Source organism: Cicer arietinum, chromosome 3 (assembly GCF_000331145.2).
Source record: "Cicer arietinum cultivar CDC Frontier isolate Library 1 chromosome 3, Cicar.CDCFrontier_v2.0, whole genome shotgun sequence".
In the NCBI taxonomy this organism is placed as follows: domain Eukaryota; kingdom Viridiplantae; phylum Streptophyta; class Magnoliopsida; order Fabales; family Fabaceae; genus Cicer; species Cicer arietinum.
Genome location: NC_021162.2, coordinates 62,106,920 through 62,126,101, shown reverse-complemented (window position 1 = coordinate 62,126,101; position 19,182 = coordinate 62,106,920). Strand labels below are relative to the sequence as shown.

The 19,182-nt window shown below is 28.5% G+C and overlaps 2 protein-coding genes across 3 annotated transcripts; both read right to left on the bottom strand.

Annotated features, from left to right (window-relative positions):
- Positions 1–2,099: 2,099 nt before the first annotated feature.
- LOC101512277 (glutamine--fructose-6-phosphate aminotransferase [isomerizing] 1) lies at positions 2,100–7,947 on the bottom strand. Of its 2 annotated transcripts, none has more exons than XM_004492792.4 (11): positions 7,511–7,947; positions 7,250–7,422; positions 7,024–7,135; positions 6,481–6,632; positions 5,522–5,686; positions 4,571–4,931; positions 4,232–4,482; positions 4,010–4,124; positions 3,260–3,515; positions 3,015–3,183; positions 2,100–2,580 (listed from the first exon to the last, which is right to left on the bottom strand). In XM_004492792.4, the coding sequence occupies exons 1-11, from the start codon at positions 7,746–7,748 to the stop codon at positions 2,497–2,499; spliced, it is 2,076 nt and encodes a 691-aa protein (XP_004492849.1). In that variant the 5' UTR covers positions 7,749–7,947; the 3' UTR covers positions 2,100–2,496. The 2 variants fall into 2 exon arrangements, with proteins under 2 accessions (XP_004492849.1, XP_004492850.1); XM_004492793.4 differs by having other exon boundaries at positions 6,481–6,626.
- A 2,130-nt stretch (positions 7,948–10,077) lies between these two features.
- LOC101511948 (thioredoxin F-type, chloroplastic-like) lies at positions 10,078–13,072 on the bottom strand. The gene is made up of 3 exons (XM_004492791.3): positions 12,684–13,072; positions 10,713–10,812; positions 10,078–10,412 (listed from the first exon to the last, which is right to left on the bottom strand). Exons 1-3 carry the CDS (start codon positions 12,992–12,994, stop codon positions 10,278–10,280), a joined length of 546 nt encoding a protein of 181 aa, XP_004492848.1. The 5' UTR covers positions 12,995–13,072; the 3' UTR covers positions 10,078–10,277.
- Positions 13,073–19,182: the final 6,110 nt, after the last annotated feature.

Genomic DNA, 19,182 nt, shown 5'->3' with positions numbered 1-19,182 from the left:
TCCAATGATTTGTATACTCTGTTGAAACTTGTTTGTTGTTCCACGAGGTATTCTAAATTCTGCATTATGTTCTGTTATGGTTCAACACAGGACAAATTTTTTGGGTAGAGTGAACATGGAAATTACTGTAGTTGGCAATTATATATGGATTATGGATGACAGAGGATAAAGGATAAATGATTCTTTTAATGAAATTTACTATCGGTTCTGTTTTTTTTCATCACATAGAGAATTTGAGTCTAGTATCACTCAAGTTAAAGTTGGTAGAGGTCAAATGATTTGATGTAGGTGGTTTATGCTATCCAAAAAGAAAACAATTGCAATGTGCCAACTTCTAAAATTTAAATTAAATACATCAATTAATTAAATATTTCTTTTCTATATATATTTTATTTTAGATGGAATATATTACTATTCCTAAAACCTTATTGGTAATGATTTGAAATTTTTTTAGTGGTAAACCTTGCTTCAAATGAATCTACACTGGTCTGTCAATTTTGTATTTACGTTTTAGAAGTGTTTGGTAAATGGATAGTGAAAATCTGTCCAGAACATGTAAAATGAAAAGTTTGATTATGGCAAAAAGTTTCTAATTTGGTTTATCTAAATCTAAATACACTAATAAATGAAAATTCTATGCATAAAAGATTAACCAAGGCACTTACCTTGTTATGATGGACTTGTGGTGGCCATTAATTGTGACATTACTACATGCGTAATCCAACTGTAATCAATTTTAGGTGAATTTCTTGTCATTCATGATTTTTTTTCCCCTCTTAGCTCAAATGATCAAATCTATGCTTAATATCTTTTTGGCCAAATTCATGAACTGTATTGATGGTAGATATTTGTAAAATGCGTAATGATAAGACACTGAACATTCATTGAACGGCATTGGCATGGCTTGTGCTGTGGGACCTTCAAATATTGCATGTAGTGATAATAATGTTGTGGGGAGAAAAGATATCGTAGAAATGGAAGTATGGAACACATGCTACAAACTTTATCGTTTTATTTTTAAATTAAAAGATGAGCAATTTTTTTTTTAATATAACAAGAAGGATATTAGTTAGTAGCTACTTCTTGATATTGGATGCCAGATATCACTGATAAATTAATGCTACTTTGGTTATTATATTTCTGTATTTAAAAGAAAAGTATTGAAACTTTGAGTTGATGAGTGTTTCTACTTTCTAGCCTCCACTAGCAATATTTTATTTTATTTTATTTCCTAGTAATATATTATTCATTTTTTTATGAGTATGTTTATTCAACTTAAAATGTAAAAATAGTTACTAGATATAAATCTGTGCTATTATACGGGTTAAATTAATGAGACTTTATATTCACTCCTAAGATAATTAAGATGGTATCAAGATTGTATTAAGATGGTATTAATGAGACTTTATATTCACTCCTAAGATAACTAAGATGGTATATTTTTATAACTAAGAATAAGGCTTTATGAATTCAATGATATATTAAGTACATAAAAAAAACTCAATGATATACCCATTATTTATTTTTCTAAAAATATCTTTACCACATATAATTTATGACAATATATAGTTAATTTATATACACTATCAATTAATTGTAACCGATAGATCTTTAATAATATTAGATTTTTGTCGTAACTATTTAGTGCATGTTTGCCATCAGACTAAAATTATCAAAATCACAGTGAGTCGATGTGATTTTCAAACATAAGTCACTCACATGATTGGTCATGATTTGCCAATTGTGTAAATTTTTTTACTTAAGAGCATGAAAATTAAACTTTTTATGAAATTTATTAATAACCGCATTTTGATTATTGACCAAAAACTAATATAATGTTTATATGACAAAGATCAAAAGAACAAATGATTTCATAAGTTATGAAAATTGATAGTTATTAGAAAGAAAAATTTCAAAAGATTCTTCCAAATAGTACCAATGTTAAGAATTTGCTTATATGGCTGAAATAGCGAGGATTTCAGAAGTTGAGATGATAGCTCTGATAGATAGATATATTTTTTTTAAAAGAACATAAATAGATAAAATAGATAGTGATAATAGATTTGAGATACCATTTTTTTATTATTTAAGAGCCTGAGTGAATAAAAATCAGGACTAATTGAATTTTGAACTAAAAAATATTTCTACAGGATATGTTCCTAATGTATAATGAGCCAACAACATCGTTACACGCAGTTAAAAACATCTCTCTGTAATTCCGACCATATCAAACAAACACATCAAATATCTCAAATGATTGATGTCTATTCTGCCTGTGAGAAGGTGGCTTGTAGATAAACCAGTGAGCCTGCATCTATCAATTTAAATATGCTAGTTTGCCACCCTGTCCATGATAAAGAATTGAAGCGTTCATGAAGCACAATCATGTTTTAGTGTATGGGGAGTTTTTTAAAGGGCTCTGATATTATATGTTGTCAGAATAATAGAAAGAGAACTCGACGAACTTCTCCCTCTCTCCTTAGTTAACAAACTACTTTACTGTGTTGTAACACTCTTGGCAAGATTACGAGGCTGGTCGACATTAAATCCCCTCAGTACAGTGAGATGATATGCCAGCAACTGCATCAGAAAGAAATATTATGTTCAAGTAATATTACATACAAATCTTCTTTTGAAGAATACAAAAGAACAAGCTAGCCAATTATTTTAGGTGACAAGAAAATAGAACTGCAAAATTTGCATATAATCTAGACAGATATATTTATATTCAAAATGAGGAAATACCATGAAGCTCATGGAATAATAATGAAAAGAAAATCACTTTCCAGTGTCACCACAGTGCATATTTGATTTCTCGGCGAGTTTGGCAAAATCACGGTGGCTCACCGTGATTTTGATAATCTAATCATGAAACCAAACATGCATTTGGAATATGTCTATATAAAGATAGACAAATAATTTTTTATGCTAATATTGAAACATTATCCCTTTGTTATGTGAACTACCTATGTTTTAAAGATAAAATAAAGCAGGGAAATAGGTTATAAACATACCTGTAATGGAACTACATTAATTACAGGTTGAAGACAGTCCACAACCTGTGGAACTTCAATTGCTCTACAAGATTCACCAGGGCATACAGAAGCAGCATCCCCTTTTGAACACATAACTATCAGGCGACCCCTGCGGGCATGAAGTTGCTGAATAACAGACTGCTGTTTGCTGCCAAATGTAAAAGTTGTCAATGTGAAACTCCTAATTCAGATCATTAAGCTACTCAACACTCAATACAACCAACCTGAAGCAAGCATCGTGTGTAGCTATAACAACAATGGGAAGATTTTCATCCACTAATGCCAAAGGACCATGCTTCATTTCACCTGCGAGTATCCCTTCACTATGCATAAGTGCCACTTCCTTTACTTTCAAAGCTCCCTCCAGAGCGGTTGCATAGTTGTATCCTCTCCCAAAGACAAGAAGAGACTGCTCAGCAATCAACAGATTTGCTAGATCCTTCATCTCTTGATCAAGCTCTAGGACCTCTCTGACTTTGTCTACAATTAAACATTTTAATTAGATTATTTCTACAACTACTACTGATCTACTTTATGTGGTATTTTCTACAGTATTTTGAAGGATTCATCATAAAAAATTAGTTTGACTTAAATGAAAGTTGTCTATAACTCCTGAAGTTCTAATTTCTTTATTGTTTTGTATGATTGACACGCGAGATACTTAAACGTGAGAATTGTGGCATGCTATGTTCTCTGTTTTTCACATCTAAACTAGTATTTGTGCATTTCTTGGTAAGTTTACATTTCATATACTTTGTCTTCTTTAGATGAAAACCGTGTTTCTAAGCATGTCTTCAAAATTTTAACTTTTCTTTTATTTCTTCTCTCGCCTATCCAACTAAACCTATACTGTTCACAAAAATCAGACATAACAATACCATTTTTGTATACGTTTGGTGAAATATACTAAATTCTAGTAATCAGCTCTTACGAAATGAAAAAAACTTAGTTATGCTCAGCCAACAGAAACTCACTTGGCAGGTCATAAAGACCATCTACAATAGCTTCTCTCCGCGCTTGATTGGAAATAGTATCACCTCCTATTGCGAGAGCCAACATGGCCATCACTACTATTTGGCTCGTGTATGCCTATAGTAGTTGTAAATGTATGAGTAGGCCATTGGTTAAATCAATAATAGGAAAATATATAAAAAAAATAAATGAAGAAAATGACATCATTTAAATACAACATGTACCTTGGTACTTGCCACACCGATTTCCGCACCAGCATTTATATGAACACCACAATGTGTATTCCTTGCTATTGCACTACCAACAGTATTTGTTATCCCAACACATAATGCACCATTGTCTAGAGCATATTGCAGTGCAAGTAAAGTATCTGCAGTTTCACCAGATTGACTAACAAAAACGGCTGTATCTTCTCTGTAAATTGGCCCCTCCCTATCCAATAAATCACTAGCAATTTCCATAGTAACAGGAACACCTATAATGCAATGTATAGAATAAAACATTATAACAACAAAATTTAAATATGCGAAACTTACAAAAAATTGAAGTCATACAGCACTGACCAGAAAGTTCTTCCAAGATGGGTCTAGCTGCCAAAGCAGCATTATAACTTGTGCCGCAACCAATGAAAACTATTCTTCTACTTCGCCTGATGGTTTTGAGGTGATCCTTCAGTCCACCCAACAGAACAGACTTGGATTTGCTAGATCCCCGACGTATAAGCCTCCCCCTCATAGTGGTTGTTAGAGACTCTGGTTGCTCATGAATTTCCTTCTGCATATAATGCTCATAATGTCCTTTGTTTATTTGCTCAACCTCCATTTCAAGAACTGATAATGCACGTCGCACTGAAGAAGTTCTGGAGAGAGAAGCTCCAAGTTCGCCCATGTCATTCTCATACTTCAAAATAGAAACCCCACCATCCTGAAACAACCATTTCCGAGTAAGACAAAATACGTTATTTCTAATTGACGTGATTATAACCAGCACGTAGATCCATTAACCAAATGCAACATAGAGTAACCGTGGATAGAAGATATCATCTCATGTCATCATGCCAAAAAGGGAGAAGTATAAGCCGTAAGGGATAGATGAAGTAAAGCAATTAAGAAATCATGAAAACAATTTTTGCAAAAATCCACCATTCTTACAGAAATATTTGTGAGGTTAAGTTACTATAAATTTCAGTGATTTGAAGTGTGCCAATAGACATAAAAACACATTAACATGCAAGCACTACTTTGAAAAAGGAAGGTTGTTGTACATGTTAGAGTATTAGAAAATATCTTATAATATCTATTATATTATATTAAAGTATCAATTTATAATCATAAAATATCTTAGAATATTTCTCATTATTATGATTTGTTCCTGATTTAAGATTGAGTCTATGTTTCTCTGTAAATAGAGATTAATATTGAGTCTTTTTTAATCAAGTTAACATAAAGCTATTATCAATAATATTCAAACCCTTATTATTTTCTCTAAAATCTCACAACTTCAACAATATCTACCTTGAGATGCACAACTTCGCCATCCTCAATAACTAGAACTTTCTTGGTATGCTCAACCACAGCATTTGCATCACTGGACAAAAACAGTTCTTTGGGCTTTCCATCTTTTGATAGGAATTTGTTTTCCTCAAAGGCTGAACCGTTATCCTTATTTTCTGTCAATTCCTGAAATTAGAGTACTAATTAGTTCAAACAATGTCAATCAGAAATTCTTCATCCTCACTCAATTTACATATTAACCATGAAAAATAAATTAAAACTATAAAAGGTGGTATTGTGAAATACTCGATAGAAAGCAAAGGAGAATCGTTTAGTGATGAATAACAACGAACTATCTCAATTTCCTTTCATTTGCTTCTACCTTTTTCATTTATGCAATATGTACTGCATTCACAACTGTTATGTTCAAAATGCTTTTAATTATTCCCTGATTTTTTTCCTAGGGCACACGTTACTGATAAAGAAGCATTATTACTCAAAATTATTGATAGTTTGAATCCACGGCTATCCCTTTGCATTGGCGTATAGTAGGTCAGTTGCCTTAGATAACTCAAATAAATTCCAATAGGTTCTATTTCCAGTTTGTTAATGGGAAACCTTCTCATGTGGTTTTACCTGTTTTGGGTAGAGCAAAGAAGGCTCATTTGCAGTGAGCACTGTATAAAGTGAAACCTAAGCTCCAATATATGCATTATTTAACAAAATACATCTGACTATATACACAAACAAGAGACAGCATTTCAATAATTGGCCCTCTTTTATGTGTCAAGACACTGAGTGCCTACAAAAACAACTATATTCCTAAGAGGTCTTTAGGCTGTCTAACTAGAAGTGTCATTAATGAAGTCAAGAGAGACAGGTAAAACCAAAACAATCACTGCCAGGAAATAACCCCGAACTATCAATGCTGGTAGGTAACTGATCTAAGAAACTGAATCGCTAAATCAAATTTAACTTACTTTAACACCTAGGAGCAGCGGGCTACCGCGCTTGCAAGCAATCAATTCATTAGGATAGTGTACACTTTTGAAAATAAGTGCATAGGCTCCTTCAAGATGCCTCATAACTTCAAGGACAACTTGACTGAAGGTAACAACCTGACCACCTGCATCTATTAATTGTAAACACATGAGAAAATACCAAACGGTCTAGAATTTCGGAAGGTAACAAAATACATCTGAATTAACGGCAACATCATTGGGATAGTGTACACTTTTCATATTAGTGGGATAGTGATTCAAACTCAAAACATGCAAGCTTATCATATTATTGGGAACCAAACGGCAACATCATTGTTAAAACAAACTATAAAAAAAAAATCAGTCTAGAATTTCGGTACTAAAATGGTCACTTTGTAAATCTCCACCTTCTCTCCTTCAGTCCTTCTCTTTCACAATTTATATATTACACTTCACAATTATTGCATGTAAAAAAACAAGATGTATGCATACATAACTTAATCCTATAAATTATATGTAAACAAATTCAGCAATAAAAATTACCAGCGGCTTCAGTTGCTTTGTCATAAACAAACTTGGCAAGCTTGGGAATGACTTCGGTATCAGTTTCCGATTCAAAGATGAAACCATGTCGAAGCAATGTTGCCTTCAAAACCTGAACACGCAACAAAAGAAAAGCCTCAAATTCACAGACTACAGCATATTAATCTACAAGGAAAATGAAATAAGAGTTCATGCAATGTAATTCAATTGTAGAGTACTATAATACCTCATAATTAGTGATAACACCATTGTGAACAACCATGAATTCATTGGCAGGACCTGAAGTTTGGGGATGACTGTTCCTCTGTGCAGGTTCACCGTGTGTAGCCCAGCGCGTGTGCGCAATTCCAGCGTGAGTGCTGAAACATTCCTCCAAGTTCAGTTCTGTTTCACCAACCTCTGTTTCCATGCAATTCAACACACAATTGCAATGCCGAATATAAAAAATTAATGAACAAAAAGAAAAGATCAAGAAGAAGAATTAAACCTTGGTAGACAGATTTAACGAGTGACTCAATGTTTCCTTCTTGGCGGAAGACGAGAGGAGGAGATGAAGTTAAATCGGAATCGGAGGAGCATTGAGGTCTGGAAGGAGAATCGATGGCGATTCCGGCTGAATCGTAACCGCGATACTCTAACCGTCTTAAACCGTTGAAGAGAACTTGCAAGATGTAACTTCTCTCTCTTTTCACGTTGTAATTCAGATATGCAAATATTCCACACATTTTTCCCTCTTCTCTCTTCTTCGTTTCTCTCTCTTTTACTTTCGCTCTTTTCTTCTTTTAAATTTCCCAGACTCGGACACTCCTACTCAGTTTTTAATTATTAGTTCATTAATTCATTTGTTGCGCCCAATCTATTTGACTTGTTATGAGTTCTGGTGTCACACGAGCAAATCAGAAACTTCCACCTTGTTTTTTCCCAATTCCGCCCCCAGCGAATAAAAGAACTCATTTTGTTTTATTTCTTCCTCATTACTATATTGGGGGTATTTTCGTCATTTAACTCCGCATCAGAGGTTCTGACGTGGCGGTCTCTCGTTGGGTGGATGTAGTCAAAATTCAAAACCTATACATTCTTTGATTCTTTTTACAGGTAAATCTGGTTGGTTGGACCCTCCGCCACTATCAGTTGTTGTTGCTTACTCGAACTAATTAATTTAATAACAAATAATCATATCCAAATCTCTACCTTTATTCGTTTCAATTTTTTTTATCGATTTCATCGTTTCGGGTTACCTGTGCTAGCATCACATGGATGACAGGACAGTCATGATCATCTTCATCATAATTAATTGTTTTGCATAAACATGGCTGGTAATATAATTGGAGAGACACAGTAGACAACTCCTTCTTGTATGCACAATCCATATTCAATTTATAGCGTGTTTGGGAAAATGATAAAAGTTTAAAACTGAATAAAACGTGAAAGACTGCGAAGAGGTAATTTAAAATGAAAACTATTGTAAATTAAAATTCTAGAGCATCTAATATTTCTTGGTTAGAGAAGCATATTTGAAAAATCATGCATATTCTTCATAAATTGTGGGTCATTGTTTCACGAAATTGCAATTTTAATTTTTATATTTTTATCTATTTTTGAAATTTGTCTAATTTTTTAATTAAAAAATTACAATGTGAGATTATTTAAATAACGTGACATATGATAATGTAAAATAATTAACACCTATTAAATTTGAATAAAACACCGTAAAAACTTAATTTTTTATTTCGATTTTTTTTTTATATTTTTAATTTAATTAACAACAACGAATAATTGATACATTTAGATAGAAAACCAAGTTTATCGATTATTAAAATAGAGAATCAATTTTATAAATTAATAATAATAATAATAATAAAGGAATTAAAACTACAACTAAATTAAATACTTAATAATCATAGATATATTCTTAATTGCAATTCCTTTCAAAGTGTATTTGTGGTATGATAAATGGCTACCAGAAAAAGATTGCATATGTTCTTATTCAATTTGTTCACATTTCTTATATCCATTTGAGGATTTGTGACATACACAATTATGGCCAAATTGGAAAATGATAAGTATATATGTTGATTAGACTACTAATCATTTATTGATACAGAATTCACCGAATTTATTTTACAACTATCTTCACAAACCAACCAACATTGTCTTTTCAACATTTTGTCATCACTCACACTTTTTAGAAATATTTTTTCTCCATCAAATGATTATTTGTCCAAAATGTGTTCTGCCCACTAAATTTTTGTTTCATACTTTAGGGGAATGCCACACAATTTCAACTATTTGGGATTTGCTAGGATCTTTGAGTATGCAACTACTTTAGAGGAATGGTCATTAGATTCATTTTTTCTCATCTACATCAAAGATATTTCATTCGATTGAGACAACTTTTTGTACATCAGTTTGCACAATTAAAATTTAGCAATTAGATAGTACCCTCTCTCACATAGGTCAAACTTCAAATGGAAGTTCTTTAGAGATTTTAGATAAATTTGTTTCTTAAGACTCTTTTTGAGAGTTTAAACAAAGGAGAGAAAAAAATTTAAAAATGAAGGAAAAAATCGAATGAAGAAAGAACTTTAAGAGAGGGTCTTAGAAAGGTTTTTTTTCTTCGTGATACAAAATTCCTCTAATTACTCACTTTTCTTGAATAGTTTTGAAAGAAAAGAGATAAAAAAAATACTTTGAGCAATATTATTTTTGTTTTGAGAGTATTATAATATAGAGAGAATAAATGAATTTTAAAATTAATTCAAATACTTCCAAATTCCTCCCTAATGTATTCTTTTAGTTCCCATATTAAAAAGTTTTAGTCCTCAACCTTTCCTTTACTTATTCCTTTATCTTCAAAATAGTCTCTCCCTATCCCTCCAAACTCCCTAAAATAGGCTTAGTTTAGTCTATCTCGGGTTGCTAGACATTATCAATTGGGCATTGTTTTGACATACCATAAAACCCCCGTAGATTAGATATCCCTTGACAGCACTGGCTCAATTCATATTTATTTCATACAGTTTTATCTTTTCAAAAGAACTAGTAAAAGCAATCTGTTCGTAACAGAAATAATTTTAAACAACTCTTCCCTAGGCATAGGGAATAATTAATTACATTACAACTTACAACAATAACATGATGACATTTCCTCATCTTCCACTCAGCAGCTTACAATTGCATTAAAAATACTTACAGAGGGTATCAAGCATGATCTTTTTACATAGACAAGAAAATACTTATACTAGTAATATTGTTTAGCTAGACCGAACAGTGTTAATAGCAGCGACCAAATCATCATATTTAGCTCCAGTTACTTCTTTTACAACCTTGCTGTCCTTTAGAATTTTAAAAGTGGGAACCACTTTAAGTCCTAGCTCTTTTGCCAAGGGCTGCCAATAACCATTATATATACTATGTCATTTTAGGTAATGCACACTTCTTAAGAAAATGATAACTTAGGTTGATTTCTCTAATGTGTATAGCCTAAAATACTCATTAATTAGAGTGATTGAAAGTAGTAGTAATAAAATAGTTATGTAGACTATTCATTTAAAGGAGGGAGGGTGTTGTTGGAAAAAAGTGAGAAATGTTCTCTTGGTGTTTGTTCTAAAATGACAAATAATTTGAGATATAACTATTTCAAACATGACACTTTATAATGAGATGGAGGGAGTACATTACATCCATACCTTGTTATCTTGGTTGCAATCAAGCTTTAGAAAAACAACATCCAAATACTTCTCAGATAATTCTTTGAATTTTGGAGCTATCACTTTGCAGGGACCACACCTGCAAAATTCATGATAAATCATATCCAATTCCAAGGTTATCCAAATATCCACTTGGCAATGTCATAAAGGATCGATCAAAATTGTAACCATAGCATAACCATTCCTGCAGAACCACACCAGAAAATGAGTCTGAATGACCAAAATCAATTAACCTTTTATCAACTTTGTTTTTGTTGTATCCCAAAGAAACTGGTTTTTCTTACTTTACTGTAAACTAATGAAATGATCAGCTGATCACTATTTAGGTCATATGACATCTCAATATCACTCATGAACAATCCATTCTTATGCACATGAAGAAAGAGAGAAAAAAAAAAAGTTACTCTTCTTCTGCAAGCTAAAGCAAGTTATCAATAATCCATATGCGTGGGTCCATATACTTCATATCCCAAACAATAACACAACTTTATCCCAAGAGTAGACCATGAATTGGTCTTTGCTAAACATATTGGACAGTCCCAACATTTTGCCATTCCTAGCCCGTGTTCTTAAGCATCTCGCCCTTGAAGCCTAATGCTTGGGGTTATGGGCCATCATAAAATACTTGTTATGCTCGGATCGGGCCTAAATGAGAGAATTCTAGAATGGCCCGAACACGCTGAGTTACGTGCCCCTTTGCACATTACACTGTAGCCCGATTGCTCTGACCAAAGTCTGAGGGTCCCAGGCAAGATAGGCCAAAAGGAGCCCGAACACATAGGAGACTCAAAAAACCCTAGCCGAGTAACCCAAAATTAGCAGCTGAATCTAGAATTCCATCCCGGAACACGTTATTATCAAAAAAATTGATGCTAATTGTATGCCAAAGGCCAAATTTGAAGTTTTCAACAGACTGGAAAGCATGAATGCTAAGTATTACTTTTGTTATTCAGCCTACGTACAAGTACTTTAGTCATGTTACTTTATTCCCACTTTGTCAGAAATTAAGTTCCCTTAAGAAGTGAATTACCTCCTCTTCTTTTTACCTCAAATGTGGGCATTCTATATTAGAGTAAGGGTTCACTTTATAACAGTTGCAATTATGATAAAATGCATGGATGTGCATAACAAATTGTAGTTTTATGTGACTCCACTCCCTTGATTGTTTCGTCAACTGTTAAAAATTCTGACTTCTCCCTCTAATAAACCCCTTAGTTTAGAAACCCACTTTTTATCAACAATAGTTAGCTATTAATTAGAGATTTGTGTTTGGTTACATTTATAGTTCATAAGCTATTTTCACCTTATTTATCTTCATAAAGTTTTTAAGATAGTGTATCGTCATTTGGTTGTTTGGATTGACTTATTTGAACTTACCTACTAACATAGACACTTGTGAGACTGTTTGAGGGAAATTATGAAAATAGCTTATGACATGTTTGTAAACTATTTTCAGCTATGAAACAGGGACAACAACACGGACATGACACTAACACTAACACGCCGACACCAATATTAATTTGAGAAATTGAATTAATTGAATGTAATTAATGTGTTAATGTGGTACTGGTGACGCGGACAACCGAACACAGTTTATTTCCATAATTTCTCCAAGATGCCTTATGAAAACAACTTAAAACAGTTTAATTTTATTTTATATTTTAGCATAGAAATAGCTTATAGCATAAACACGCACGCTTAATTAAATTGTTTATCTAAATTGTGCCATAAGTTGTTATAGATGTCTTCTACCCTTATTCTCTCTTTGATCGCAGAAACAATTTCCTCATAAGTTTTATAGGTAATCGCATGCTACTTAATTTAATTATGAAACAAGGTAAAGTATAATTATATATTAAATCATAATATAAAAAGGAAAATGATGCTATAGAAGTACTAGTTAATGGTAAATTAATAATTTAATGTCGTAAAATAATGAAGTACTTATACCATTGGGTGAACATGTCGAGGACGACGGTCTTATCACCGGCGGCATTGACAATAGGCCAAAATGTATCCTTGTTAACTTCAGTGACTTGTCCCACCGTCACAGTGGGCCCCGCAGTTTCCAAGCTCGATCTCACACTCAGATTCACATTTCCACTCTTTCTCAAGCTTAAGCTCCTGAGACCAACATTCTTTGAACTTAAAATAGGAGAAGAAAATGAAGAAGATGAACCAATTGATAGCTTCGATGAAGAAGAACTATCGAAGAAGGCGGTGCCAACCAATTTAGGGGAGGTGCACAGATTAAGAGTCATTGCAAAACGGAGAGTGAATAACTCGACTGTGAGATATGGTGGTGGTGGTGGATGTGAAGAGGAGAAGAATTAGAATGCGGCGTGAAAAGACAGAGTTGACCTTGGAGTTTGTGTGTCATATTAATGTGGTCGCGAAAGTGAGGGTGGTATTGGTAAATTGAAAGAAGTGGCAAACGTGTGAGAGAATGATAGAGATGTGGGAAATTATGAGATTGCCAAGTTTTGGTGAATGTTATTACCAAACTGTCCTTATCTGATATTTTTTGGAATTGCGATCATTCTTCCACATAATTGGATTGGATGCCAAAATCTCTTCAAATATCGCCTATTTTTAATTCTCACTTTATTATTTTAATAATCTAATGGTTGATAAATGTTGTAATCACTATCACATAAAAATAACATTTTTATTAGATATACTATAAATATAAAATAAGATAAGAAAAAATGCAATCATTAGTATTAATAATTAGTATTCACAAAAAAAAATATTAATAATTAACACTGTTAATATTTTATTATAGAGATGATTAAATTTTTAACCACCTTATTAATTTATATTTTAACGCTATTCCACCAAATCTACCTTAAATCCTCTGTATAAATACTTTCTATATTTGTAAAGGAAACTTGAGTTAACCTTTGTAAAGAAAATTTTAGTTAACTTTAGGCTAGGATTATGCCTACGTGGCACTTTAAAAAAAATCATCCTCTTTTATTCTATTTAATAATATTAATCAATTTATTCAATAGTTACAAAGTCTCTTTCTTATTTTTGTTAATTAATATCGTGTCTATAATTGAATTATAAGCATTAACTAATTTATATTAAATCGAGATAACTTCATATGTGAAAGTTGAAAAACTTGATCAGTAGTTGCTTTTATATAGAAATAATAGTATAAATCAAGCAAAAAGAATATAAAACAAAAAAGGTGTAACTGAACAAATTAATAATATAATATATAATAATATACAATTTTTTGTGTGAGAATAAAATAGGTGAAATATAATACAATTCAAATACTACAACCGATTAATTATTGTAACTCTAAAATATAATAATAATAACAATAATATTACTATTATTATTATTTATTATTATTATTATTTCATTGATATTACGTAAAGTATATATAAACTTTTGAACTACTCTTATTGTCACCTCTATTAGTATTTTTATAAAATATAATTCCATTTGTATTACTATTAATTTGTAGAACTTCAATTATCATTAAAACAATGTTAAGAGTTATTTATTACTCTCGATTTTTTTTATATTTATTAAAAAATGGTGATTACTTATATTGATTGATCATGATTTGATTTGTTTTGAAACTTTTAAATATACAAGTGGAAGAAGAATAGAAGCACATCCACACAAAAATAAAATAGGTGTATTAGTTATATGAAATAAAATAATATAATAAAATATTATATAATTATAGTCTTTACATGTATAATATAATAATATTATAGATCCCACAAAGTGAAAATTGAACACCTTTTGTTTAAATAAAAAATTGAATCATAATATAAAATAAACACTATTTAAATTTATAGTTTATTGCAACTACGTACGGTCATGACAACTTCTTTATGTAAAACAAAAATTCTTGCCGATATGTAATTAAATTATATATTTCACAAAAATAAAATACTATATATATATATATATACCACAATATAAATTACCCAATTCTCTTTTAATGACTATGATTCATTATAATTTAAATGAAAATTTGAAGAGTATCTCACTTAAAAATAGTTTCAATTTTTTTAATAATAACTTAACTGCTATTACCTATAGGCTATAGTATATATTAATTTTCCTCCAATTCTCACCTTTCAAATGCTCTATTAACTTTTATAACTCAATTAGTATTCCTATTAATTTTTTAAACTTCAGTTATCATTAAAATATTGTTAAGAGTTATGTATTAAAATCTTGATTTATTATTATATTTATTAAAAAAATTGGTTATTACTTATAAAATACTATTTTGATTTATCATAATATGATTATTTTGATTTAATATTTATTTGAAACTTATAAATATAAAAGTGGAATAAGTATAGAAGAACATCCATAAAAAATATAATAAGTGTATAAGTTATGAAACAATATAATATAATAATATATTATACGAATATTGCATTTACATATTTTGCATAATAATATTATATAGATCATCAATGACAATAATGCAATTCTCTTTTAATGATAATGATTCATCGTAATGTAAACCAAAATTTGAAGAGTATTTTACTAAATATAGTATTTAAAATTAATTTGTAATGTTGCAACTAAAGGTCGTTACATTTTTTATTAAAAAAATGCTGATGAAATAAATAATCACAATATAAATAAAATTTATATACTAATATATTTCTCTTTTATTGATTATAATAATTACTTCTAATATAACATTTATGCATTCTATTATGATTAAATTTTTAAAATTAATTCATAATGTCCGCAACTAATGGTCGTTACAATTTTTATTAAATTTATCATAACATAAATTAAATTTATATATACTGATATATTTATCTTTTAATGATTTTAATAACTACTTCTAATATAACATTTATGTTGAGTATTATGATTAAATTACTAATAAATTTGAAAAATTTATAATTTAGTATAAAGTTTAAAATCTAATATATACTAATAATAGTAATAAAAAATTAATTTAAATGTAGCTTTAGTTTCCTTACATTTTTTTATGTCTCCAATTTTTAAAATTTATAATATTTTTTCCAGTCCTCAATTTGATATCTAATTTGGATTATTTGACAATTAAATGAATTATTCTTAAAATCATAATATATTTATTATTGTATTTTAATTATTTAAAATGTTTTAATAAATCTAAAATGATAATTTTGGTTTTATTAAAAAAAAATAAAGACAAAAGAAAGGCTGGAATATTTTTTTTTTTTTTGTGAAAGATCAAAATGTGAAACTTAAGATTAAAATTAAAGTATTTCCGTAAAAGAAATTATAAGTATTGTAAATAAAAATAGAAATTGAAGAACCCTATATTGACAGCACGAAATGAATAGCAACCCGAAGTTACTTGCTATTTTTTTTTCTTTATTTGTCATTTTATAGTATCAATATAATATTAACTATTTTTTTATTAATATACTATTATTTATTGAATTTTAATTCATCAAACTTTTCTACTAACTATAATTAATAAGAGTATTTGAGTAAATAAAACTTAATTTATTATTGAAATTAACACAACTAATCATTTTCTTAAGAATCATGCACAATTCAAATGACACGTATAAAATGAGAAGAAATGAATAATTTAAATTACTAACAAAGTAAATGCTATAATCAATTTTTTTAATTCATATAATTTAGTTAACGAAGTCTTTTATATATATATATATATATATATATATATATATGTGTGGGCGTATCAAGTGATAACTGATATTTCTTGTGAGAAACAAAAACTATTAATAATAATATTGAATTGAATTAATATATAAAATCAAGTTATTAATTAAATATCTTATGTGATCCACTAATAACTATTTCATATTATATGCTATAATATCTTTAAATTTATTTTTCCAATTTTCGTAATAACTCGAATTAAAAACTTCTTAATAAATATATTATTTTTATATTTTTTATTCAAATATTTTATTTTTATTAAACCTCCATTTTTATTGTTTATTATAATATTATTTTAACTTTTAAATTTCAATCATTATTAATGTGATATTTTATTGGCTCAAATTTCATAAATTTAAAATTTCAATCATTGTAATTTAACTATTGAAAATATTATTTCGAGTTTATATAATCTAATAACTTATTTTTTTATTTAAGCATTATTAATTTATAATTAACTATTATAAACAATTTTATCAATAAATTCATTAATTTGTTTATTATAATAAAACCGTTGGTGTGGCTAGTTTGAATTATGATATTCAAAATTCAATTTATACAAGTTCTATATTTAATTTTAAAAATTATTTTTCAATGGATTTTTTTGAAAATACAAACTTTTTCAGATTTATATTAACAAAAAACGGTGATTGAAGAATAGTTTTTTATATTTATAAACAACAAAAATGCATGTTTAATAAAATTAAAATTATTGAGTCAAAAAAAATATAAATAAAAATAAAATCCTTAAATAATTATATCTTACAGCTACTAGAATGAGTTTTATATTTTGGATTCAACATTAAGGAGTTTTTAATTCGAGTTATTACAAATATAGAAAGCAAATAAATTTAGAGATATTATAACATATAGTATCAAAGAGTGATTGATTGGATGATTTAATGTTATGCGTTAATTAAATCTAATAATTATTATTAATAGTTTTAATTTCTCAGAATAACTATCAATTTTCACCGTATACTCTATATATATATATATTAGTTTTTTTCTGAACTTATTTTATTGTTATCAATCATATAAAGAACAACATAATAAATTTAATATAATTTTACGATATGAATTAATAGAATTTTGTGTTTAATTTCAAGAATCTTAAAATGTATTTCATTCAAATTATCTCTTATTTAATTATTTATCTAAAATTTGATTGACTGTTTATGTTTTTATGATTGTTGCAATCAAAACTCTAAAGAATTACATAAATTTAATGATTTTTTTTGAAGAATTTTAAATTTCAATTTTGTTAGTTTGAAATTAGGATAATTGGTGTAAATATTTACAAACATATAAGACAAACTTACCACTAAAAAAAATAAAATAAATGACTAACTTATTATAAAAAAAAGATGAAGACTAATACGTTATTTTTGTATAACTTAAAAGCCACATGATATATTTTAACTTAATTTTATTATTTATTTTATTTAATATTAAAATATTAAAAATAACACAACATAAATAAATATTTTTAATTTGTGCGTAGCTATATATTTTAATTTATACATTATTTTTATTATTTATTTTGTTTATATATTAATTTTATTGTTTATTTTTAATATTTTTAATATATAAGTAAAATAAATATTAAATAATATTAAAAATGGAATAAATTAAAATAAATAAATTTTAAGTGTTAAATATTTTAATATATAAATACGAGTATTTATAAATAATATTATTGACATATTATATTTATAAAATTATTTTCTTAGTTATTTATCTCTCAAATCATCTATGGAATGTATAAGTGTCGTTACCTCATTTTTTGTTTAAAACTTGTGAAGGTGGGTCACTCCAATATTGTTGTTGTATACTCTCTTTCGTACATCAAATACAAATAAAATTAATTAAATCATGTATATTAAAAAAATACGTAAACTACCAACTTAATACTTGAAACTGTGAATGTTTAAAAATTTAATAAATTAATCGAAACTTCTTTTAAATTGAATTATGTTTGATAAATTGCTCTACCCATTAAATAATTCAATTAAGTTGCTGATGTGTTACGTTAAATAATAATATTTAATCGTTGCAACCTTTTTTTTAATGACTAATACATCGGTTCACTAAAAGTACAAAAAGTTAAATTAAATTAATAATATTTTAGAAAAACATCATTAAATAAGGAAAAAGTAGTTAATATTTAATTATATATTAATTTTATTTATAATTAATTTCGGAGGATATATCAGCTCCAAATCTTTATGAGGTGCCGAAGCTCATAACTATTTTCTAATTTTTTTCTTACAAAGGTGGATTGGGATAATAATTTTCGGTGATAGAAATACTTGGAGCAAATAAGTAGAGTTGCTTTTTTTTTTGTTGGGTCAGAAATAGGTAGAGTTATTTTAATTAATGTTATATACGTTTCTAATACATATAATACTTTTTTTAATAATGTTTTTTTTTCAGTAAATACATAATTTTTTAATCGAATATTAGTCTAAAATTCATTTACATAGTTCATACATCTTTTTTTGTTGTCATTTACTAATATTATTCTGAAAATATTTTCAATGAAAATAATTTTTTAACAAGAATGAATTTTTATGTTTTTATTTATAATGGAAATTAGAGGTAGATGCAAATAAAAGAGAAAGATATAAAAGAATGGGTACAAGAAAAGAGTGGCATAAAGCAAAAACAAAATTGATTGCCAAAAATGGTGTCTACTATAGATGGCTTGGTGAAGTCAATGGCGTGTGTATGTTGATTGGGGTCCTTTCAATTTAAGAAGTTAAAGAAG